The sequence below is a fragment of the Sarcophilus harrisii genome, chromosome 3 (genome assembly GCF_902635505.1).
Source record: "Sarcophilus harrisii chromosome 3, mSarHar1.11, whole genome shotgun sequence".
Taxonomy (NCBI): domain Eukaryota; kingdom Metazoa; phylum Chordata; class Mammalia; order Dasyuromorphia; family Dasyuridae; genus Sarcophilus; species Sarcophilus harrisii.
Genome location: NC_045428.1, coordinates 389804539 through 389831650, shown reverse-complemented (window position 1 = coordinate 389831650; position 27112 = coordinate 389804539). Strand labels below are relative to the sequence as shown.

At 33.0% G+C, this 27112-nt stretch overlaps 1 protein-coding gene across 4 annotated transcripts in view; it reads right to left on the bottom strand.

Annotated features, from left to right (window-relative positions):
* The window catches only part of CERKL (ceramide kinase like), a 243043-nt gene that overhangs the window by 63063 nt on the left and 152868 nt on the right, over window positions 1-27112 (bottom strand). For 3 of the 4 annotated variants that reach the window (XR_004233073.1, XM_003764024.3, XM_031960372.1), the window contains exons 5-11: window positions 15833-15975; window positions 9360-9434; window positions 8161-8338; window positions 7980-8045; window positions 6116-6141; window positions 5911-6019; window positions 2437-2533 (exon numbers count right to left, since the gene is read on the bottom strand). Coding sequence is in view for 3 of the 4 variants with exons in the window: in XM_003764024.3 (XP_003764072.2) it covers window positions 2437-2533; window positions 5911-6019; window positions 6116-6141; window positions 7980-8045; window positions 8161-8338; window positions 9360-9434; window positions 15833-15975 (694 nt within the window). In the remaining variant the exon portion in view is untranslated. The remainder of the gene's footprint in view (window positions 1-2436; window positions 2534-5910; window positions 6020-6115; window positions 6142-7979; window positions 8046-8160; window positions 8339-9359; window positions 9435-15832; window positions 15976-27112) is intronic. The other variant, XM_031960373.1, reaches the window with a different exon arrangement.

Genomic DNA, 27112 nt, shown 5'->3' with positions numbered 1-27112 from the left:
TATCAAATGGTTTTGATGATTGTTGCTTCATGATAGCATACTGAGGTCTGCAAATGCTATTCTCAGTCCATCCCTAATTACTCTTAATTTTTTTTTATTTTCCAGAAGAATATTATTATTATTTCATCAAATTCTATAAGCACTCCCATGAAACTTTGATATAGCATTCAAATTGAAAAAAAAGTTTGGTAATGTCATTTTTATTACACTAGCATGGCCTAGACTTGTTTATTAAAGTTAGGTTTTTTTGTGTGTGCTTTAAAATACATTAATCTATTCAAGTATTTTGTGTGCTTTGGTACATTTATCCTCAGATATTTTATATGGTAACTATTTGAAATTGTATTTCTCTCTCTTTTTTGTTTCTTGTATTTTGTTATTATGAAGAAATGCTATTAATTTTTGAATATTTATAGTCTCAATTAATATCTTTGAAGATTTTCTAGGATTTTTTTAAGTATATCACCATAAATCAGCAAATAAAAATAGTTTTAACTCTTTTTTTGGTTTCTTTTCCTAGCCTTTTTATTGCTAGGTTTTCAAAATTATTTCTAATAAGAATATCATTTCTTTGTTCCCATCTTTATTCAAAAAGGTTCTAATGTATCTATTGCATGTGATATTTGCTTTTGATTTTATAAAGGTTTTTTTTTATTATCTTAAAAAAAGGTCCCTGTATGTCTATACTTCATAAAGTTTTTAAACATAAATGAGTGCTATACTTTGTTAAAGGCTTTTTTTCTGAATCTATTGAGAAGATCATGTGTTTTGGAATATTTTGGTTTTAAATATGATTAAAATAATATTTTTTTATGATTTTGCACTATTTTATCATTCTGGCCATATCATTCCTCATTTCTTCCAATTTACTCCAGGAGCTCCCTATTACCTCTAAGATCAAATATAAATATCTTTGTTTGGCATTCTTTCTAATTTCTAATCTTCTTATATAATATTTTTCTCTGAACTCTCTATGGTCCATCCTATACTGTTCTAGGTTTTTCCTCACACATGATAGTCTATCATTTCTGGTACTGGTAATTTTCCCCATAGATAAAAATCTCTCTCTTTGGTGGAAGGAGTGGATAGAAAGTATTAAGGCTTTTTTTTTTTTTTCTTCTGTGGGGCTTGTAAAGTGCTCTACAGGGAATCTAAAATGATGATTTCAAAAAAAAATAATAATGGCAGCATTGTTGAAATAAATGTTTGATTTCTCAACTTGGGTACTTTGAGGACTAGTACACACTTAGATGACTTAAGTTTGGGTATGCTTGCATAAGACAGACAAAATTCACTGTTGTAGTACTTTGTTGTAGTACTGCATTACTTTGTAATAATAGAACATTTTGTGTAATATCTGTATTTGTATATCTTGGCTACCCTTTAAATACTGATATTTACTGAGATTGAGGGAAAAATTTGTAAGTTACCATAGAAACTCTACACTCCTGAGTAGAATACCATTGACACTGTATAGAAGCAATACAGCTCAGTGAAAATCATGAAGAATTTAAAGCCAGGAAGACCTGGTGTCTCAATAGTTGAGAATGAAAAAAGGTTTAGAAATTTACAGATTTCTTCATATATGTAGTTCAGTCTTTTATTCATTGCATCATATTGGTCATAGAAAGGATGTGATTTATATTCCCCACTTTGTCTTTTTTTGTTGTTGTTGTTGAGACATTTGGGGTTAAGTGACTTGCCCAGGGTCACACAGCTAGGAAGTAGTACGTATCTGAGATCAGAATTGAACTTAGATCCTCCTGACTTTAGCCTGGTGCTCCATCCACTGTACCACCTAGTTGTCCCTCCCACTTTGTCTTTTAAAGATATAATGAATCCCTTGAATGGTTAAAAAAAAATTAAAATTTATTCTAGTTCCAAATGTCATTCTAAACATTGTTTACATTTGAAATCCTGTGCATTTTGGATCAGTATATTTTTGCTAACTGCTGAATGTATGTTCATTTATACAATATTATCTGAGAAATTTAAAGGACACAATCTGAAAGAAAATATGCTGCAATAATATCAACAACAAAAATTTTGAATTTCATCATGTTTTCTTCCAAAGTTTTCTTTTCTTTCCAACAGATAGCATCCATATACAAAGGCAGGCTGTTAATCTCATTTTCTCCATACTTCAGTATAACAACTCTTTTTTTTTCCTGAGTTTGGTTCATTCATACTCTCTTTTGAGGTCTGATGGAAATTACACAGAACTGAATTATAGCAGATGGTACTAAAGAGACTAATCTCTATTAGACTGATTAGAGATTTCCAAACTCAGATAAGTATAGGCTAATATATTCAGACAAGAAACTAAGCCTTCGTAAGGAAGGACATCTATGTGAGTATTGGCAGCAAAAATTCCTCCATGATTAGCAAGCTTTTTTATTTTTTTTTGCAAGATAAACCAAAAATGATTTACTATACCTGGTTTTTTAAACTGGCATATCTTTTCAGATGTTTTACAAATTCTGGTCGAGAAGTATTTCGTGCAATAATAAGAGCCATACTTCCATTATTTAACCTGTAAATTAAATATTTTTATTATATTTTAAGAAATCTAATTTAGAATTCTAGAATAAAAAAGAATTTACACAGTTCCTTTTATATAAACATGAATTATTAGCAGATTTGGAAGAATCAATTTAATAATATACTATTTTGTTTTTTTTTTTCTTAATACTTTACAGTGATTTTAAAACTACTGGTGGAGCACTTCTAATCAATTCTGCTTATGAATTAACTTATTCTCAAAAACCCATTTTATTAAAAAGCTCCATGGAAGCTCCACATTCTTTTCAACTATCATGACATAAAATTACTAGAAATCCACAATTAAAGAATCATAAAAGGAAAAACCATTAATCAAAATGAGTATTTCTTAGACATTATGATTAAAATCTCAGAACCTCCCAGACAGGTAAAGAGGTTAGGGAATTAAGTGCTAGTAAAAAAGGGAGAATAGGAAAGGGTAATTTTGGTGTTATGATTATATTTAACTCAATGGCAGCTCTGTATAGCTCACTTTAAAAAGTCACCCAATCCTACAAGAGCTTTAAATGCAAATGGGAAAAATTATCCTCAAAGTTTTAATGTAAGGTGTCAAGAAGATATTACTATCTTTGGCATTAAAAGGTAGGGAGATGTTGACATTCACATCCATTTGATATTTTTAAGCTTTTTGGTCATTTGAATATCATAATCCTGAGTAAAAAAAACTAATCATAAGTTCAAAAAGTGTAAATGTTTGTATTTATTGTAACTTAAATAAGTATATTAATATGCAGAAATTTGTATATTAATATTCAGAGACATTAAATGTCTTGGGAAAATAATGTAAAAGGAGTTTTTGACTAGAGACATAAACATAAATATTATGTTTATTTAAATGATTAAAATTCTATTTTAAGGAAAAAGTTTGGAAGTCGGCAACAGGGAAATAAAAGCTCTTAAATTTAACAAGTCATATGATTTTATAACTATGAGAATTTAAAGATTATCTACTTTAACCACTTCAATTTACAAAAGAAGCAATTGACAGCTTACCATATAGCTTGTCTAAGGATGCATCACTAATTGAAGGAATATCTAGGGGAGAAGCCCAATTTTGTGAATCTAAGAACTGTACTTTTTACTATACTCTACTGCTTTTATTTAATTTATTTTTTTAAATATCATGTCCTCTTTAATGTTTTAGACTTTACATTAAAAGAGAATAATTTTTTTGAAGTTTATATTGACAAAAGTTATTTCTAAATACATATGTATTGATATATTTCTTTTAACATGGCCTAAATTACCCTATCATTCCATGAATGACAAGATATTTTATTTTAAAGATATTATAGAGAGGAAGAAGAGGAGGAGAGAGCCAGAAAAGCTGATCAATAACTTTTAAACAATCTCACAAAATATGGAATATTATATGTCTGTAGTTAGTCCATCTCTGCAAAGGAAGAATTTTCTCATATCTCTTCTTTGGGGCCATATTTATTACAACATTTACTTTTAATTGTTTTGTGGTATTCTTTCTATTTATATTGGCATAGTCATGCATAGTATATATTCCTTCCTTGGTTCTGTTTACATACTTTGTATCAGTTCTTGTGAGTCTTTCCATGCATCTGTATGTTTATCATAACCATAATTTCTTACAATCCCAATAATTTTCATTAAATTTATGTATCACAATTTAGCCTTCCCCAATCTACTGATGCCTACTTTGTTTCTAGTACTTTACTACTACAAAAAAACTGCTTATATAAATTCTTTGGAGTTTGTGGAGACTTTGTTTTCATCAATAATCTCCTTGTCTAGCTGTAGAAATTTCAAATTATGGACATTTTAGTCATTTTATTTGCATATTTCCAAATTGCTCTCCAGAATGGTTGTATTAATTCATATCACTACCAATAATTCATTAATACAGTTCTCTTTCTACAACCCTCCAACGTAAACTATTTTTATTTTCTCTTTGCCAATTTGCCAATATGAGGCAAAATCTTAGGGTTGTTGTAATGTGACTTTTTCTTACTTATTGTTAGTTATGTGGAATATTCTTTCATATGTTCATTAATTATTTGCAATTCTTCTTTTGAGAATTGTTTCTTTTATCTTTAACTTTATTTATCATAGAAAGATTTTTGGTCATATATTTCTGTTAGCTGACTATATATTTTGGATACCATACCCTTATCCAAGAAAATTAATGAAAAAAAAATGTTCTCATTTGCTTCCTTTCTAAGCCTAGATTCAATAATTTTGTTTGTGTAAATCCTTTTAAATTTCATTAATGATTTTTTAAAATCTTTTTATATTGTCATTCCCCTTTGTTGGTTAGGAATAAATCCTCTACCTATGGAAGTAAAGGATATATGTTCTATTATATTTCTTCAAATTTTTGATAGTGTCTTTAATATTGAGGCTATCCATTTTGAATTTATTGTATAATTTTGCATAAGCACTTGATCTAATCCTAATTTCTGAGAGTTTGATTTCTAGTTTTCTCAGTAGATCTTATCAAATAGTAAGTATTTTTTCCTAAGTAATTTATGTTTGAGGGTTAACCAAACATTGGATTACTGGGTTCTATTATTTCTTACTCTCATTTGTCTTGTATTCTATTATTCTACTTCTCTATTTTTTAAACAATACCAAATGGTTTTGATAAATGTTGCTTTATAATATAATTTGAGATTTGGAGATGCTATTGTCTCTTAAGTCTTACCTTTTTTTCATTATTTCCTTCCTATATAGATCTTTTATTATTGAAAATTAATATTATTATTCTATCAAATTCTGAAAAGTATCCTTTTGATTATCTAAATGATATAGCATAAAAATGAAAATTACTTTTGATAGTACCATTATTATTGTATTAACCTTGCCTTGCTAAAAGCAATGAATATTGCTCCTACTATTTAAATTGTTTCTCTAATAAAAATTGTATAAATAGATATGTATAAACACTGAGAATATTTTATGCATTTTTGCATATTTTGAATTTCAATTATTGCCTTTTGGATTCTGTTGTTATTATATACAAAAATACTGTTGACTTTTGTGTTCTTATTTTGCAGCCTGCAACTTTGCTGAAGTTATTAATTGTTGGACCCAAGTTATTACATTCACCTCTTTTCTATATTTTATGAATAAATATATATCAACAGGGGAAATTGTCTCCCAATAGCTTCCCACACTTATGGGATCAAGATTTTAAGGAAATAATCTCATTGAACTGTGTTCTCATTTTATAGATATCAAACATTATCTCTGAGATTAGAGGCTATGATAAGGTAACAAAATATTAATAGCAGGTATTTTGAGGAAAAATTCATTTGTCTTAGAAGAAGACATCAAAACTTATAAATATTACTTGAATTCTTTTAAACTTTTACTGACCTGGTATTAGGAACCAAGCCTTCTGAGATCATTGAACAACAGCAAGGGATTGCCATGATGTTGATGTTCAGGAAATGACCCTGAATCTTCTGCCACTGGTTGTTATAGTCTAAAAGTCATGAAAAATAATTATTTCACTGATTTACTATAACAATATGTTGGCAATATCTTATTCAAATTTCACAAAGGCCATTTTAGAACCTACCAGATTCTGTTGTTTTATGTTCATTTCTAAAAAGAAAAATGCATTGTGTGAAAAAACACACAGGTATACTAAATATAAATTAAAAGACTTTAAAATAAAGTAAGTACTACATCTTTTTTCTAATAATAGTAACTTTATTTGAAGAATTAAATTATAATGTATGGAATATTTGGTGATTTCAAGAATCATTCAAGAATAGAAAATTATGTTGAAGATGATAACCAGGTAAAGTTAGAATGTTCTTCCATTTCTTGGTAAATTAGTCTTGTCATACTCTTAACTGTGGGTATCATTTTTTTTCTTCTCCATTTACCTTTTTTTTCTTTTTCTTTTTTTGTAAACCCATTTGCTACTAGTTCTTTATGCAAATTATTTTCAAATCAATATGGATTGCTCCTTTCTTACTCATGATAGCCAATACAATATTTTCAACTATCAACTGAAGATCTCCACCTATCCCACATCAACCCTTAAAATTCAACATTTCCAAAACCAACATCTTCTCCCCAACCTACTTTTTCCCCAATTCCCAATTTCCCTATTCTACTAGCATTCTAGACTTGAAGTCTCAATATTTGATGGTTCCCTGTCCACTAACTGTATCTGATTATTTGCCAAATCTATTAAATTTTTCATATTACTCCATTCATCTGTATTTCCCCCTGTCTTCTCCCCATTCAAGTCCTGTCAAACATTTTATCTGGATTTCTCCTTTTTTTCAATTACACCTTACCTTATACATGTTTATTTTGTACTTAATTTATTGTGAACATTATATATGTAAATTATTTTATATTATGTACATTTTATTATAGATAAATATAAATTATTATATACATAATTTATAATGTATTTTTCTTTTAGCTCTATGATTTTATAATTCATGGTGAAGCTAGGGAGAAATTAATAGGACAAAAAGTTCAAAAGAAATGTTAGATAATATCCTGTTTTGTAAAAAACAAAACAAAACATGTTATTACTCCTTCTGTCCCTCTTGAAATTACATTTACTTACTTGTCAACTTAATTTATGCTCCTAATAAACTATAAATTCCCTGAGAGAAAAGACCATGTCATTTTTTCTTGGTATATCCCCAGAGTTAAACACATAGCAGTGCTAAATACATGATTATAGGATTAAGTCCTCTAAAGTAAACCATTTCAGATAATTATATTTACCTAGAGCATATGTATGCTGGTAAAAATAACTTGAACCCCAAAATATTATAAATTATCAACATGTTCTGTTTCAGGAGTACAGGATAATGAAATTAATTTCTTAGAAAATAAAGCCTGGTGAGAAGAATAGGGCCAAAGTGCAGAAGGCCTTCGCTACTGATCCTCTATACCTATCCCCATGATAACCTAAGTAGCCACTTTAGGAAGGGAAGAATAAGGAGTGGGTACCACTCCATTCAAAACCAGGTCATCTTTCTTCTTCTGCCTTCCATTTCATCCAAAAATTGTTGTTCTCATAAAACAAAGTGAAAAAATCTTTATTACTTTCAGGAGCTGTTGGGGCCAGAATGAAACCTGCCCTAACCTATCTTAACATTTTTCTTTGGGGACGAAACCTTCAGAGGGAGGCAAAACATGATGCAAAACCCAGAAGTCTGACTTTAGAGTCAGAAAGACTCTATATAGAATCAGACTGAGTCAGGAAGATAGAGATTCAAAATAAATCCTGGATGTGTAACTTTAAGCAAGTCACATAACTTTTCAAATAACCTAGGAAATTCTAACTAAATCTTGTAGGAAGGTGTGATTCTGTAATGGCAGAAAGAATTTCCTTATTGACAGTTCATCAAATCAATCAAGGGTCTGGACAATAACATATACACACATTAACACACACAGTTACATACCTACTGCCTTCCTGGAAGTTTTGTGAGGTTTTTGCAGGTAAAAATAATATTTCACAGTTCTCAGGTCTAAAAGATAATAAGATTTCTTATAGGCTGTGCAGCATTACAGAGATATGAATTTTTTCTCATACATTGCATTATGCTAAATAGTATATTCTAGAGACCTAGAGAAAATGCTTACTTGAGGCTTGCCAGTGTTTTAATTGTAGCAAAGTCCTTCCTTTGATTAGGTGGCATCCAACGATGTTTTTCTGCCAAAGCCAATGTCCTTCCACCAAAGCCAAACATAGCTGAGAATCCAAAGCGAAGAAACTTGCCTGTACTACTGAATGTGCAGACATCTACTGTTTGCATATGTCCTGAAATATCAAAGAAATAAGATAGTAAAAACTGTATGATGAATTTCCATAAGAAGATAATAAATCTGAAGCACTATGTTTAATTAATTAAAAATAAAAGCTATCTTGAGCTCTATTGTATCATAATGAATGGTCTTTTCTTTTCCATTTATATCTCTAATTAATGAAATCTCCATTTGGTTCTATATCATGGTACAAAGGAGGCAGACACTAAGATAAAATACATATCTACTAAAACTGTGGGTCCAATGTTGATCATGATAAGAGTGGTGAAGTTACAGCAATCTAGAATGACTTTATTTCATGGTATATTTGGTTTTTTTACTTATCTGAGTTATATCACCTTTCAGTTTTATGATAAAATTTAAATGTTAACCCCACTTTTCTGAGATGATCTTTTTCACTTCAAAAATAAATTCAGCTTGTACCCTAACATATTTACACACACACACACACACACACACACACACGTAAAAAAGTATACAAATATATTCTCATAATCCTAAATAATAGTTAAAAACAATTCCATTCTTTTCTTGGCTTTTAGCAAGCATTATGCCCTTTATATATATTTTCTGAAGCAAAAACTTGAATTCATAGTCCTAATTTTGATGTTTAAGAAATTTATGTTACTTGACTTTTTAACATTCAAAAAATCTTTCTTAGTTATGCCTCTTAGACATGATATTAAAGTCTCACAAATTTTGCTCTCATAGCTGAAGTACTAGGCATCTAGGTGGTACAGTAAATAGAGGGGAAGCCTGAAGTCAGGAATACTCATATTTCTGAATTCAAATCTGGTGTTAAACTCTTACTAGCTGTGTGATCTTGAGCAAATGATCTTGCCTCAGTTTCCTCATTTGTAAAATGAGTTGGAGAAGGAAATGGCAAGCCAATCTAGTATCTTTGCCAAAAAAAAATTGACTCAGGCAAAACTGAAAGGACTGAACAACAAAAATTGAAGCACTATTATTTGTTACATAACGTAAAATATCCTTCTAAGGCATGAAGTAATTCTTACCCATTATAATATGTAATGTGGCAGTCTCTATGTGGGTGACTCCATAAATTGAATGTGCCAGTGCATTAGTAGAACCTGTCAAATTGAGCAAGAGTTGATAATAAAAGGAAGTATTTAGGAGAAAAATTTAAATATCAAAATCACATCTTAGTACTTAAATAATAACATTTTGGGAAAAAATGAGTATTTTTTTACTTCTTCGCCCAATACCCCTCCACTTACACACACACACACACACACACACACACACACACACACTCAATTTCAAAGAAGCTCAGCAAAGGGCCACTTTCATCAAGAGATGGCCACTTGACAAACTCTTCTATGAGTTTATATAAAGGCAACTGTAACACTACTGATACTAAAATCAGAGGGAGTAGAAAGGAACATCAGAAATTTAAACAAATCATCTAATTCATCCAAGACAGATGAAATTATTCTGAAAACCAAAACAAGACACTAGACCCTCCATTAGAAATACATTATGTACCTCTAGTAAAAAACCTGTTTAACAACTAACCTTTTCCCATTTCTTAGATTATGGTATTTGTATCTCTATTCAGCTACAGTTATATTTGATTATTTGATTTTGTTCCTTTGATAAATCATTAAGTAAACATATTCAATTTCACCACAGAAAGTAGAAACATTAAGCCTTTTTTCACCATGGTTTGTAAAGGCTTTATCAAACAGCCTAAGCCTAGAACCTCAGCTAAAGAAAGGTAGAAGTGAGAATCAACAATTCCAAAGCACTCCATTACAGGAGAAATAGGGTTTATGAACAATTCTGCTTTCTGGAAAGGGTAGGAAAATCAATGATGCCTAAACTTTGAAAAATTATTAAAAGAGGATCCAAACACCAAGTCTCAAGGGTGCAGACTTGATTTAGTCACTGACACTTCAGAAAACCAACAAACAAACCAACAAAAACCCAACATTTCCAGCCATTCACTACCATATCAAGAAAGAGAGAGCTACCAACGCTTCCTGGAAAGGCTGATAAAAATCAACCAGAATTCAACAGAACATCCCAAATTTATCTTTCCTTGCTACTACTTCTGGCTCCTTTGACTCCATTGTCTTGGGCTTACTTCTCTAGATTATTTTTCTTGCTCTGCTCTCCTGTTCTACTTTGTTTTGGAATTTTTATTTCTGCCATTAACAAACTTCCCATTATACTAGATATATTTTTCTCTCACACTCTTTTCCCCTACTTGCACTGACCAAAATCTGGCTAAATATAAAAAAAAAACACTGTCCCTGGCCATCCTGTTCAAGTATCAGATATACTTTCTCTCATGTTCTTGGACATACTAGTCCTGGAAGAAAGTAGGTATACCACTTGATCCTCACTACTATTTCCATACCCTCCCTCTGCCACCATCATTTAGCAATCTGTTAACTTTCCATATTCTCATTCATCTATCTATTTTCCTCGTTTATTTATCTAATTATACTCATTTACCTATCCAATTCCTGGTTGATGTAATCTAATGTTCCCCTAAGTTTTTCATATATAGGTTGACATCATCCTCAAACATGTTAGCTTCCAAGTTCATCATCAGTCTCCTCAATTTCCATGATCTGTACTTTTTATTATTCTTCAGTCATATATGAAGATGGCCATATGACTCAATCTAACACTATCTTCTATCCACAAATGCTTTCTGATCAAATTTGTATCTGAGAGAAAGGAGGCAAAATGTTTTCCTAGTAATTCATGCACTGGAGTCTTTGAGCCAACAATTACGGATTTTATCTGGCACTATCCACTACCTTTCTGCCAGTTTTACAGAGAAACTAAAATTTCAGGAATTTTATCTAATGTACTTTTCCTCACATTCATTGTATTTATGATACACTAAGTATTTTTTTTATTTTATTTTTTTATTTTTATTTTATCCAACTAATTTTTGTGGCATTTTGCAGCCATGTTAATGACCAGAATCCTCCAAACTCAGGGGTTCATCTCTCCTCTAAATTCCTTGCATCTTAAATCTTGGTAGTAAAGCTTCTGAAAGATTTAGAATTGTGTATTTTGTTCTTTGAATTTCTTTGATTTCTCTCAATACCTTAATCTTTTGACTTTCATTTTTAATTTTTAATTAAGGAAAGCTAGATTTTGGAAGATACTTTTATTTTGTGGATTCTCTTATGGATTTTTTGTTGCTTTTAACTGGATGAAATGGCATTGAAATACTCTACTGCAATTACCTATTACACATTAATATAATCTGAAATTTTCCTAGGGTTCTTCAAGTTGTGGACCAAAGATGGTGTTTTTGATGCTTGTCCCTAGTATTCCTGAATTGTTCCATCTCTCCTCCTCTAGGATTTTCTATCACAAATACTAAAACATATATTACAGTAGACTAGTCCTGAAATGTTTTTATACTTTCTGTCTTTAGGAAAAATTAGTTTTGTGGCTAAAAGAAATGTGAGCTACAAAGATCTGAAGCAGGTAGGTCCCCTTATAGGCTATTGCAATAGTCCAAGCATAAGATGATGAAGCCTTGCAACTAAAATGTTTACAGTATCAGAAGAGACAAGGGGGTGCATTTGATAGATAATGCAATGGTGAAATCAATAGGCTTTAGCAACAGATTTGATATAGATGGAGGACAGAGACATGGGTATGTTTATAGGCTGCAGAAAAGGAATCAGTGGATCATGGAGAGACTGTGAAAAACCAGGAGTGATAGGCCAATCTTTTGGAGCAGATGAACTGGAATGGGGCAGATAGAGAGGTTTAATATGAAAGATATCAAATATTTACATTGATATATATTATATAACAAGTTAAGTAGAATGTCTTAAAATTGCTTTGAAATCATCAGTTATAGTTTCCCTATTCATGCTAAGTTTTTTCCAACACAGGACAAATCAGTTTTTCTATTTTACAATATTAAAACAAGGAAATTCTGGGAATCTAAAAAGCACTTCATTCAATCTCAGTCAAGTGATCTGTCACTGTCATGTCATATACTGACTATAATAATGATGTGCTTTAACATTAGTAGTATTAGTAATATGAGCTTGAATATATTGAACTGATATGGAACTGGAAAAATCCACTTGCAGAATATACCATCTCAAATTAAGATTTGGATCTTAATTTATTATAAGCTATTGACATTCTGAACAGAATCATACAATTACTAACTATTAGAGCCCAGAGACTATCAAAAATGATTATTATTCTCAACAAAATAATTTATAAGAACCTATTATATGAGGATATTACTGAGTCATTGATATCAACAGAAATGTAATAAGTAGCTATGAAAAGTAAGGAACTATACTAAGTCCAAAGAAGTCACAGTCTTTATTTAGTCCTCAAATAATATTCAGTCCAAATGAAAACATAAAACTGGCCTAATGGAAAAGAGATTGATTTGTGAGTGTTTTGTAATGGTATAGCTGTGAAAGCAGGCAACTCTTGATTACTGAGAAGCTAATTATGCAGGAGTGGATTAACCAGGCCTCTTGAATTATCTTCTGGCCTTCTGGTACCTGTCTTTTGACCATTCTCTTGCTTATTAGCACCCCCCACGTGAGAATAGATGGGAGAAATAAAAAAGAGCTGAAATAATCCATCATGCATTCTATTAGCAGATATGGTAAAAGTTTTGGTGCAGGAGAGAATACAACTATTAACTAAAATGAATTTTTTTATTACCTATGGATTTCAATTATCCATGCTGTCCCCCTTTTCTACTACTATAGATAATTACAAGTTGACTATAAAAACATTCCTGTAGAAAGGCTATTAAAAAGCAATAATGTAATGCTGTGATGAACAATGGAGAAGGAAACACACCATGACCAAGGCAACAAAGACCGCTTATTCCTTCTGTGTTATAAAGGAGTGCTCTTGTGAATTATGACAAAGCATAGATCCTCAATAAGCTATTAGGGAATATATTTGTAACTATTCCTTAATTCTGTAGCCAGCACCCTTGGTGGTAAGGAAAATCATGATATAGAGGCCAAAAATTACTTCATTTAATTTCTTTTTGTTCTAGTGAACCTGTCCACTTACAGTCTTATAAGTCTTAAATAATCCTTATAGTCTTAAATCCTTGAAGAGAATTCCACAAAGATATATTTAACAATATTAAAATAGGGACCAAGAACTTAATATATAGTAATAAGTAATAAAACTATGAACATCTGTCAATATGTGTATTTCCCTCCTTAAATTATGTAAAAGAAAATTATAATGAATGGAATATTTTGTGTGAAATATGATTCATAACAATCTGTGCTTCACTGTTTTTGACAGACATAAAACCATGACTAACCATTTTATAAGCCATGCTGACCTTTCAAGATGTTGACATATAAAATGCTCAAATGAATTCTATAGATCAACTTTAACTTCTCAATTCCTCAAACACTACTTTTTGTAAAGAGGTCTATTCATTGAAAGGCACCACTGCCCAAAATGGATAATAACAATGTAACACATTCTCAGAAAAAGCTATAAATGTTCTACTTCAAATTGAACATTTTAATTGGAATGAAAAGTTGTTTTCCTGCCAACATTATTCTCTTTCCCTCTTTCTTCTCCCTCACCCCTAAAATGTGCCAAAGCAGAAGAGTAAGGACAAAAGTATCAGCTCATGTAGAGAATGACTGATGAAGGTACCAAGCAGAAATTGTGATAAAAAAAATTGTCCTTGGAAGTGCAAGCACTTCTGCAGAACAATTAACTTAATTAACCAGACAACATGAATATTCATAAGACTGTTAATGTCTCCCACATCCAAACAGATAAATGTGATGTAATGACTTCCTAGTCAAGCATATCTAAAATTCTCATGAAAACTGTACCTACACTTTGGTTCTTTGCCTGAAATATCATAGAAATTAACAGTCCCTTGGCAATATTTTATTCTCCCCAAATTAATTGGAAAGCATGAATTTATTTAAATGAACTCCTTAAGACTATGTTGTTTTGTAGCCATCAGTCTGGGATCAAGCCTTGTTTTACAACTAGATTTTTTTTTTATCTTTATGTCCTTCTAGTTTTTCTCCTCAACCTGAATCTCTCGGTATAGTTCCTTAGTACCAGTTCCCATAGCAACAAACACCATTGCTAATGGCCAGGATTACAAATACAGGCTTCTCCACATCTGATCCATTTGATTCTGACCATAATTCAGCAGCTTAGTCTGCTGGCTCAGTAGAGTAATTTACTAAACACCCTCCCTCTGGGTGTCTCTCTCCAGGAGGCAAATGACTTCAAAGGCAGGCTGTCTCCTCATGTTCTGAAGCTTGCAAACTTCCTGCCTAGCACTTGTTATTAGTATTCTTTGCCTATCAAAGTAAGAAGTAGGACTTTAGACCTCAAACAAATGTGCCCAGTAAATCATTTCCTATTCCCATTACATATAACCAGTTAGTTAGAACTGGTTACTCAGATAGCTGGTGCTCAGGTAAAAAATGCTGACACTTGAATGCTCTCTATCCAGCTATTCTAATGAAAATTCAGTATGTAAGCATGTAGTGTGGGTTAAAAAGATTTGTTTTAAAACTGTAACATCTACAAAGCTCAATTATCATATGGTAGTTCCTTTTTTTTAAATTGAGCTATTAAAAAAAAAGAAAAGAAACATTCTCATTTAACTTATTCCTTGAGACTGCTGCCCACTTGGTAAAAATGCATCCCTTTGGGTGCGCCCATCTCCTTGCTTTTGATATAAAATTGTTAACAAATTATCTCAAGAGTACAAATACTAATGAACAGAAACAGTGACCCAAGCACGTTCAATTTCCATGGAGTGAAATATTGGAAAGATTCCATCTCATAACATCATCATCACATTCATAGCAACTAAAATGACCTGTCAAGGTCAAATTGCTGGCCTAACATGCATTTGCTTCTTTGTAGCAGAGGTTGCCTCTCATGGTATAATTTATTAGAGATTAAAAAAAAATTATCAGAGATAAAAAGCAACATTTTAGATTGGAAATTTATAGGAGATTGGTACATGGCAATACAAAATTAAAAAAAAAACATTGTTTTTGTAGGTTTCACAATGCAACCTATTGGTTCTTACAATTTTAAAGAGTCTTAGGAAAATTTTATCTCAAATAGTCTTAAGGCATCTTTGAATGGATTGCATTTAAAAGTCTCAAAATACCTATGAACCAACAGTAAGGGACTGAGAGATAATAAAATAAATGTTGGTTGAATATAATATATTTTTCTATCCAGTGATGAAATAAAATTTGATATTTTTAAGACTTTTAGAAAATTACCTCTGTATATGTATGTGTATGTGCAAGTGTAAAAAATTAAGGAATATACAATTACATAAGGTTTTTAAAATAGAAGTCAATATTAAATCAACCTCAACTCTTGCTTATTCATTTAAGAGATAACCTGAGCTGCCTAAATTGTATAGCAAAGCAGATTAATTTCACAAAATTGCATAATTCAGTGAGTCTGCTGTCAATATTCTTACCTGCTGGTATTATCCCAAGAGGAAGTGAAGTTCTGACAGGTGTCAGGATATAATTTGTGTCTATCCCAGCATCCATCTGGGCTCTAAGAAGTAATCCTTGAGCCACTTCACTTGCAGACCCATCACCACCAACACAGATAATCCTATATTAAAAAGGAACAATTCAAAAGAAAAAGAGAAAATCTAAATATTTGGTGAATAGTCATAAAATTCGGATTTCAAAATGTTTAGAAATTTTTTCCTTGTATACACAAATTTAGCATGTACATGAATAGAGAATAAAAAAGAATTGCACATGTAAATTTCATTTCCTAAACAAAATAACTAGCTCGCCCTAAATAATCTAAGTATAACAAACTGGCTAACAAGCATGATAAATTTAAACATGTTAACACATGTCTGAATCATCTTTTGTTCTATCAATGGTCAATATCATATAATTCTTTTATTAATAAACTGTTATCAACAATATGTTCAAATAGCACCCACCAAACCAATAAAACTCTGCTAATTTTTAACAAATCACTGAGAACTCAATAGTCAGTAAAAAGACATATAAAGAAGTTTGGGATTAAAGTACTGCTGATTATCATTAGTATGTGAATGTTGTATCTGAAACCAAGTTCCAGCTACCTCTCTCTAACATTACTTTTAAATGATACATTTTTATTAATATGCCTACCCTTTAACATAAGTTAAAAGACTAATTTTTTTGAATGTTTGAAAATATAATTACAGGGAAATAGTTGTAAAGTAGATCTAATGGTATTTACTAAAATATTCACAAAGTAGTTTAGAAAATGCATAATCTTAGAAAAATATGGATTCTAAAAGTATATTCCATACTTCCATTATTCCATTATTGATCTAAATTACATGTTATAAATTTACAAAGGAAAATAAAACTATATAGATTGAGTAGTGCCTTGTCTATCCTGACTCCCCATTCCTAGCTTTTCATTACCAATTCAGGTTATAGTTTAGCTTGTTTTGTCACTAGACTTCCTTGTAAATTATTAGAGATGGGCTAGAAGCTCTAAGGATTCTTATCTGTTTCTCCACAACCATACTTTCTCCAATTTGGAGTTTTACAACCGTGGTTGATTTGTCTCTTTTTGTTTTGTTCAGTTTTATATGTCCTTCTTAGCTGAGTCCTTGCTCTCTAACTCAGGGCAGAACAGGAATTCTTTATTCACATACTATATATTGAGCAACGAGTCTAATTGTGGGTCCTTGGTAATCAATATGTGAGTGGTCCTTAGAATGTAATCTTGTACTAAACAGATTAACCAGGAAATTTGCTATTTGAAATGAGGATTAATGGACTCCCTTGAAGCATAATGAATTGTAATCTTCTCATCTTCAACTGACAATAACTTAAGAATAAGAGAGAATAACCAAATTTCTATAATAATCTGACTCTGTCACAGTATAGAATTCATATAAACTAAATTCTCAAGTAGCAAAAGAACCAGTGACTGTGATAGTTGAACTATTGAAATAGAAATGATTGCAGAGAACTAGAGAGATACTGTGCTGAAATGGTTTACTTGGCAAAAATAATTAAACTAGAGGCTAGAGAGCTTAAACTTAATTCCCAGGAAAATTCTAGAATAGGTCATCAAAATGGTCAATATCCAGAAAAGGAAGTAGTGAGGCAGCATTGCTTCACCAAAAATAGGATATTTTCACAGAAGTAAAAAGAGTTTTCCTAAAACCATCATTTCAATTATACATAAATCATGCTGCAGCAGTAGTTTCTAAAGTACTAACAAAGATCAGATACAAAAGGATTTCATTGCATCCACCAACAAACATTTATTAAGCACCTATACAACAAACACTTATTAAGCACCTACTATTATGCAATTATTCAGCACCTACACAATATCATATACTATGCTAGTCACTGAAGACAAAATAATATATAAACCAATTTTTGCACTTAAAAGACTTACAAGGAGAATTTCTGAAACCATTCCAACCTTGAATGGTCTTTGGGGGAAGGAGACATGAGCCATTCAAAGAAATATTTATCTTAGGTATTAGTTCACTGATAACATATAGTATAATGAATTTGAATTCAAATGTTATTTCTAACTTATTATTTAGACCCGTGTGTGTGTGTGATTTCATAGGAAAAAACATACAGTATTATGATACTGTGTCCCTTTAACTCATGCACTAGTCAATCTAGGTTTGCTGAGATAAGGGTGTAGTTTAGTGTCTAAAGAGACACAATGTCAGGGAATCAGGGAGATCTGAAATCAAATTCTAATATATATTAATTAGGCAACTTTGAATAAGCCATTTGACCTCAGTTCCCCCCCACAGCACTCTAAGATTATAAATTGCAAATATGTTTAAAGGGACGAGTTTTCCATAGGAGTAGATCCAAACAAAAAAAAATTAATTTTTCTTTTACTAACAATGCTACTGTGGAAGAAAAAAGTTAACAAGAAAGTTAATGAGGAATCTACTTGAGCTATGCTAATAATGACTAGTCATCAACATATTTCCAATGTCCTTGCACAAATGTAGAGAATTTAACTTAAGGAAATTTAAGTATTTTGTTTACTATTGAATACTGTATAACACCGATAAATCACCAGCAAAAGAAGAATTGATTCAAAAAGAGCTTGCTTTAATCACCCAGATATTTGAATGCTATGCCATAGTATAAAACTTTAGTGCCAGCAGCCATTTAGAAGTAGGTACTTTTTCACTGTTTTCAGGGGAGGTAATTAAAATTCCCCCTGCTGTGGACATAAACCAGAGTGTTTTCCCTTAAAATCATACTGCTGAGACCTAATGTCTATTTCCTTTCTTTAAAGAGCAATAAGAGTTTGTTAAAACATTGCTATTTATGTTTTCTTCTGAAAAAGAAATTGTGATTACTCCTCACCACCTTCAGAGACCTAAGAATTTCATTAATAAATTTTTCAGCTTCTGTCCTTTAGGTTAAAAAAAGGTGGAAATTTTGCTGACTTTAGTACTTAGTACATTTGTCATAGCTAATACATAGAGTTCAGTTGTAAACATTAGTGAGATAATATCTGGATTAATCATACTGTCTGGTTAAGATCATAAAGAATATTAGGGGAAAAAACCTTAAACAAATTATTTTATAAGATTTAATTTTTTAAAAAATCATTTTAAAATATTAAAAATTAAGTATTTCCATATGTTAAGTTGTAAACTATCATCATAAAATAAGTGATAATTTGGACTTTTGTTAAAACTACTTTTTATTAATACTTCACAAATAAGATGCAATATACAATTTGAAGCCTCTAAGAGCATTAGCAGTGAGTCTAGATATGCTTGTTTGTCAGGGCAGGTTTCATTTACAAACTAATTGTGTTTAGTAAAAAGTAACATGTTTGTCACATTACTTTTGTAAACATAATCCAATTGCTAAGTTGCTTTAGTATATGTAATACCTTCAGAAATGTGAGAATGTGAGCCACTGATAACAGAAATGGTTTTACTTTTCTATTTATATCTCCAGAATTTTGTATATAATAAGTGTTTTAATAAATACTACATCCATCCATTCATTTAGATCACATCATATGGTATCGTTTTAAACACAATTTATGGAAATAATTTACTTTCTCTTATCTAGTATAAAGCTGGTTGTTTAATGCCAATAAGTGCCCAGGGTTTGGTCTATGGAGTGGGTGATTATGGATCATCTTGATTAACCAAGTAGATCAGCAGTCAATGCTATGATCCCTCTGAGAAATTTCCATGCTTTAGTTTTAAAAAAAACTAATAGGCTAATGAATTTGGCTAAGATCACCTTTCTTTTTGTGACTGAACAGCAGTAACACAATGAAAAACATATTCCATGTCAGCTATCACAAAATTTTGAAACTCAAATGGATGCCTTTGTATGGGAGATTTGTTTCATCTAATTGAAAGTAATATAATATGACAATATGGAGGAACCTTTACATGCTATTCTGATAAACCATTGTCAGTAGATGAGCAGAATTTAGAGAAGGTACAGCAGTGTATTCTTGAGATTTTTATTGTTTTGAAGTAATTTGGGTTGGGCATTCTGTGCCTCATGACAGAAAGGACTGATGAAGCACTTTAATCCAGAATTGGAATGAATGATGACTCCTCAATGTTCATACATGTATCTCCAAAAAATATGATGAAGCTAGATAAACTAGGATATTTCAAGGCCTAATTCAAATGCTTTCTTCTTCATGAAACTTTACCTGGATCTTTCAGCTGAGATGGTTTCTTCTGCCTTTAAATTCTCATTACACTTATGTATATATTTTATATATTTAACATTCTATCATCTATGCACTGCTTTTCCATATATTATTTCATTTGGTAGATGGAAAGCTCTTTGACAGAAGAGGCAGGTTATTTACAGAATTATAGAATCAATGAATCTCAAGAGTTCGAAAGAACCTTGGAGGTCTAGTGCTCCAAACAGCAGATGAACAAGAATACTCTACATATTTATATCATAAAAAGTCAAGACTTTCCTTAAAGGCCTCTAGTGAAGAGAATAAGTCATGTTGAAGTTATAAATTCTGTTTTCGTGGGAGTTCATTACCTTTTCAATTTCACATATTATGGAGTTGGGAGTTGTTTTCTTTTTCCAATTTATCTTTTAATAAGTTATATGCCTTTTCCAAACACTCTTACAAAGTTTTCCTTTCCTTTCCCCATTTTTCTTCTAGCTCTCTTTTAAGATCCTTTTTAATTTCGTCTAGGAGAGCCTTGTGTGGTGGGGACCAAGATATATCACTCTTTGGGACTTCATCTGGAGGCAATATACTTTTAGTCTCCTCAGAATTTGACATCTGCTCTTCTCTTTCACTATAGAAACTATCTATAGTTACAGCATGCTTTGCCTTTTTACTCATTTTCTAAAAAACATTGTGTGTAGAGGGCCAGAACCCTGGAGAAGTATACTTGAAACAAGGATATTTACAACAGGGTGTTGTAAATATGATTAATGAGATGATGGTTCTCTAGTTCACACATATTTAGTGTACTGCAATGCTGTAATCATAATGAGGTACTTAAGGGCTGAGAGGACTGAAAGTAGAGACATTTCATTTTTGACATCTTCCTGGTGACTTTCCTGCCTCCTGCACTCCTCCACTAAGATCAAGACTGGATCAGACTGTGACAGACACATTCTGTGAAGGAGACAGACTGTAAAGGAGACAATAAAGATTTTAGACTCTATTCCATGTCCAAAATGCATGATGACTATCCTGCTGAGACCAAGTCCCATTCAGAGGTACTCCAGAAAACTAGCCTGGACATTACATTTTGGCACCTGAACGTGGGGGCACTGAAAGAAACACACTACATTTTGAGGCTCTGGACACAAGGACATACACAGCACTTTGAATGATTCAATCATAAACTCAATGGAGAAGTCCCTGTGACCTGGAAATAGGGTAAGTACAAAAATAGAAAAAGCAGGGAACTTGGTAAGGGTTAAACTAGTCACTTTCTTTTTCAGCTAAATTAGAGCAAATACTAAGAAAAAAAAACCTTTCCCACCCCAAGGGAAGTGTGTAGCAAGCATAGTTAGGTTAATAAAGAAGCAAGGTTTGTTGGTAGCTTGGGAGCAGATCAATGGACTCTTAGAAATACTAGAGTGCATGTTTCCTAGGTTCTCTAAGGAAGAAAAATTAGAGCCAAATAAGTGGAAACTGGTGGGAGAGCAACTATTTGAATATTACAAAGATAATGTTCCTGATTAAGTTCCTGAGGAAATATTCTATAGATACAATATAATACAATTGGCTTTAAGGAATCCCACAAGTTTGTAAATAAGGAAAAAGGAGAAAGAGCAGGAGGGGGATGATACTGACAAAGCAGCTGAAAAGCATGAAGAATTGGACAAGAAAGGAGTTAAGTACAGTGCTGATGTAACTAATGAGTGTGATGCTTCTAATCAGGAGCCATTAGAGCATTCCCTGTCTCATGATCCACCCCCTTAGTGGGTGGAGGGAGCAGGAGGAGTGGGAGGAGCATCGACACCATCAGTACCACCCATGCAGCAAGTGTGTCCACACCCTATGACACAATTACAAAAGGCATTAGTTAAAGCTAAAGAGGAAGGTCAGGATACATCTGATTTGAGAATAGAAGCATACCATGTGATTGAAGAGTTTGACTCTTTGGGTCAAAAAAGAAGATATACTCCTTTTAATCTGGAAATTGTCGAAGATTTGAAAAAAGGCTTGCACTTTTTATGGGTCTACATCATCTTATGTTAAGATAGTATTAGAGAATTTGGCTTATGAAATTTTAACCCTTAGTGATTGGAAATCTATGTTTAGAACCTGGATAAAACATGTTGTGGCTTCTCTTCTATCTTTTCTTCTGGGGAGGGTGACCCATGCTTTGATAGCAGCAGAAGCCTTCACAAAAACAGTGCAAGATCCAAATGAACCCTTTGCTGATATTGTTCCTTTACGTGCTTTATATGATATATGCTCCTTTAGAGGAGATCATAAGATGCTATGCCCCAGTGGGCACAAATACCTTTTATACCCAGGCTATAATGCAGACATTTCAAGATCAGAATATGGGAAGACAGGATCCCTTTTGGCAAGGAACTTCCAGAGAGACTTGTCAATGCTTTAATGTGGTAAAGTAGGACATCTGAAATCTCAATGTTGGCAGAGGAGACAGAGTGGGAGAACAAGACCACAAATCCCATGTCCAAAATGCAACAGAATCTTCCATTGGGCATCAAAATGTAGAACGACTCAGGGAAACAGAAAGGGTGGCCTAGCTGCAGGGCTCCAGGCAAAAAACATTGGAGTATGATGGCAGCCAATATTACACCCAGAGAATCTTTACAAGTTCAGTACTCCAATGTGATCAATCAGCTGAGAAGCAATCTGAAGGGAGAAAGGGATTACAATTGGGGAGAATAGAGTTGTATGCAGCTGGGGCTACTGAGATGTCCCCTGGAGAAGTGAAATCTGTCCCTGTAGGCTTATGGATCCCTTGCCTCCACACACACACAGTTGGTTTAACTATTTCACTTCCTAAAAGTGCTTACAAAACAGTGTCTATCCATGCATTGATATGGGAAACTGTAAAATGTGTAACTAATACCCCTTTCACTAGTTCAGGAAAACAATGTGTAACTTATCGACCAGGAGAAGTAGTAGCATCAGGTATACTTATACAGACTCCTAATAGGCAATCTGGTGATATTACCTAGATTTTGACTCCCAACAACAGAATCAAAGAATATTCTGGACTGCAGCTGTGACACCTGACTAACCTATGCTCACTATCTATGTAAATGGCATACCATTGAAAGGGTTGGTAGACACGGGTGCAGTTTGTACAGTCATTAGAGGTGCTAATTGGCCCAGTCATTGGCCAAAGATTAAGGCAGACAACTATATGTCTGGCATAGGAGGATCAATAGCAGCTTGAATTAGTGCTACCACTTTGAGATGGATATTTGAAGGTGAAACAGGAGTTTTTACCCCTCTTATAGTTGAAAAATTCCCATCAATCTATGGGGAAGAGACATCTTACAACAGTTAGGATTACAAATGAGTACTTCGGCTTTTTAGGCAGGGCTGCTGTTGAAGGCCTGTCTGCATTCTCATCTGGTCACATTCAGTGGAAAACTGATGCACTAGTGTGGGTAGAACAGTGGCCCCTAACAAATGATATAATCCAGGCCTTATTAGCTATAGTACAGGAGCAACTTGAACAAGGACACTACACCTTCTCTAAGTCCTTGGAATTCCTCTATTTTTGTTGTAAAAAAGAAATCTGGAAAATGGAGGATGTTGACTGATTTAAGGAAAGTAAATGAACAGATGGAAACTATGGGAACTCTTCAGCCTGCACTTCCATCTCCTACTCAATTGCCTAGGAAATGGCCTCTTTGGGTTATAGACATTAAGGATTATTTCTATTCTATCCCTCTAGATAAGGAAGATATGAAAAGATTTGCCTTATCAGCGCGAATTTATATATACTTTTTATACTAATGCACAAATTAATGTATGCTGTGAAACCTTCCCAGAGCAGCAAATTTTATTGGCCACAACTCCAAATTTTGCATACAGGTCTCTTTTAAAGATAACCCAGCTATTATATAGTTGGCAACAGATTTTTGAAGAAAAGGTTTTCTAAGGTTCTTCTTAAAGGACTAACTATCTTTATAGATGCATCCAAATATAACATTTGTGCTGTATACTCTCATGACTTAAGTATAAAGAGAGTAATCAGAACTCCCTTTTAGTCCACTCAGTAGAATGAATTGTATGCAATCATGCTAGCTCTTACTTATTATGCAGGAGATGTAAATATAATATCTAATTCAGCCTATTCAGTAGGTGTGGTACAAAGAATTGCCACAGCCCAAATAAAATTTGTAGCTTCTAATCTATATCAGCTTTTTATGGAACTTCAAGAGCAAGTAAGAAAGCATCAAAGTAAGATTTATATCTTGCATGTCCACTCTCATAGTAGACTTACAGGTCCTATTTTTTTATGGAACTTCAAAGGCAAATAGCCTTCTAACCATGTTAGCCAATGATACTTTATTTCAGGCAGTCCAAGAATCTCATTCTAAATATCATCAGGCTGCTTGAGCTGTACGTTTGCAGTTTGGGTTAACAAAACAGAAAGCTAGGAGTATAATAAAAGGCTGTACAGCTTGCATTCCTTTCCACGCTCCTACACTCCCTCCAGGGAAAAAACCCTCATGGTTTGAGACCCACTGAAATTTGGCAAATGGATGTGACCCATTATAAATCTTTTGGTCATCTGTCTTTTATTCATGTTGTGGTAGATTCCTTTTCAGGATTCAGTTTTGCAATACCAGCAGCAAAAGAGACAGCCCAAGTAGTCACTGAATTCCTTATACAAGCTTTTGCAATTATGGGTGCACCACAAACAATAAAAACAGATAATGGACATGTATATACTTCTAAACATTTTGCACCCTTTGGTGCACAGTATCAGATTTTACACACCACCAGCATACCTTTTAATCCTCAAGGACAGGTAATAGTAGAGAGGAGAAACAGAGATAGCAAGATGCTCCTCCAAAAACAAAAGAAAGGGGGAGCCACAGGTAACCCTAGAGAATTTCTAAATCTAGCTCTTTATACTATTAATTTCTTGATTTTTGACAAAGATGCACTGGCTCTTGCAGACAGGTTTTATAACCCACTGGAAGGGCAGTGTCCAGTGTGAGAAGCTCCACTATCTTTAGGTAATCACCCATTGATGTAGAGAGATCTAGAAAGTGGTGAGTGGAAGGGACCACATAGGTTAACTGCTTGGGAAAGAGGGTTTGCTTGTATCTCTACAGATGGAGAAGGAATCAGATGGGTGCTAACAGGCCGTATTCACCTTGTTCATTAGAGAGAGACAGAGAAGACCCTTGAAACAAAGGAGAGGCCCAAGAAACATTGGGTGATTCCATCTCTGACTATGTGTGTCATTGAAGAATCATGACAGTGAACATCAAACAGACTACTACAGGACTTCAAAATCTGCAGGAATCATTGGATTCCATGACATATGAATTAATGGCCAATAAATTCGTTTTGGACTATCTCTTGGCTGCTGAAGGAGGTGTATTTTGATTGTTATTTATATACCCTCCTTCTAGGACTTAAGTACATGTATAAAATTCCTCATGTTCATTTATGCTGTTTGTTACATTACTACTAGCCTGTGTTATATTACTATGTACTTGTGTAATACCTCCCATGCTAGTGGATTTATGTATATCTGTTTCAAATAAGACCCTTCAGCCCAGAGGAAACCTGCTAACAATATTTAGTTTGGCTCCTCATTTCCCTTTGGTGCCTACCTCCCTTCCTGAAAAGTCAAGGAGGACGTGACTACCTGTGTTCTAAAACAAAAGAAAGCAGGAGATGTAGAGGGCCAGAACTCTGGAAAAGAATATTTGAAACAAGGATACTTACAATAGGGTGTTAATTCAGTGTGATAAATGTGATAATGGTTCTCTAATTCATATATATTTGGTATTTAGTATAGTGATGTAATGGTTCTCTAGTTCACACATACATAGTGTGCTGTAATGATGCAATCATACTGAGGTATTTAAGGGCTGAGAGGACTAGAAATAGAGACATTCCACCTTTGACCATCCTCCTGGTGGCTCTCCTTCCTCCTGCACTCCTACACTAAGATCAAGACTGGGTCATACTGTGACAGACACATTCTGTGAAGGAGACAATAAAGATTTTAGACTCTATTACTGTCTGTCCTTGTGAGGACTATCCTGCTGAGACTAAAGCCCCACTGGAGGTCCTCCAGAAAGCTAGACTGGACATTACAATTGAGATCTGTTTTTAGGGCAAGGAGGTTCCAACCTTTCTCTACAGATCAGGAAGTGACAGTGGCTGCACTGGGATCATGCTGAGTTATTCCCAGTGTTGGATTGGTGTGGCCAGGCCCCATGAGACTTGGGCACTTTGGGGTACACTCTTTACCTTTTGTGTTTCTGTTGGATGTTTTATAACTTCTCTGCTGATCTCCTGGCTTGCAACCAAGGCAGAGTAGCAAACACTATGGTAGAGTCCTCCCTGTAGATTCTCCACCCTGTGGAGACCTCACCCATCCTCTTGTAGCATGATTTTTTGAAATAAAGTTTAAGACCAGATTTATATTACTGAATTTCATCTTATTAAATATGGTCTGATATTTCAGATTAGTGACATCTTTCTGAATCCTGATTCTGCATCCATTTTGTTAGCCATATCTTCTAGCTTTGTGAAATCTTCAAATATAACTTATAATCATGCCACTTTACCCAAGTCACTACTAAAGATATAAAATTGCTCAGTGTTATTTAATAAATGGACAACATAGACTTTAGGATAGCCCACTAGAAACCTTGTTTAAAATTGAAATTTTTACATTAATGGCTATACTTTGCATTCAGTCATTCAACAATTCCAAATCACCTTCCATAATATGAATCTGAAAGAGTGATATATTGGTCTCAAGCTCAAAGTGCTTCTTGGAAGTATTCATAAAAGATTTTAAAAATCAATTAAGAGAGGTAGATGAAAAATGAGAAAGGAAACAATAGGTATAAGAGAGTCAACAAAGAAAGAAAAAAATGTTTGAAGAAAACAACTCCTTAAACAATAGAATTAACCAATTCTTTGGAAAAATATATACTAAAGCTAACTGAAGAAAATCACATTAAAAACTGGAACAGGGCAAATGAAAGCTAAGACTTTGTGAGACAGCAAGAATCAACCA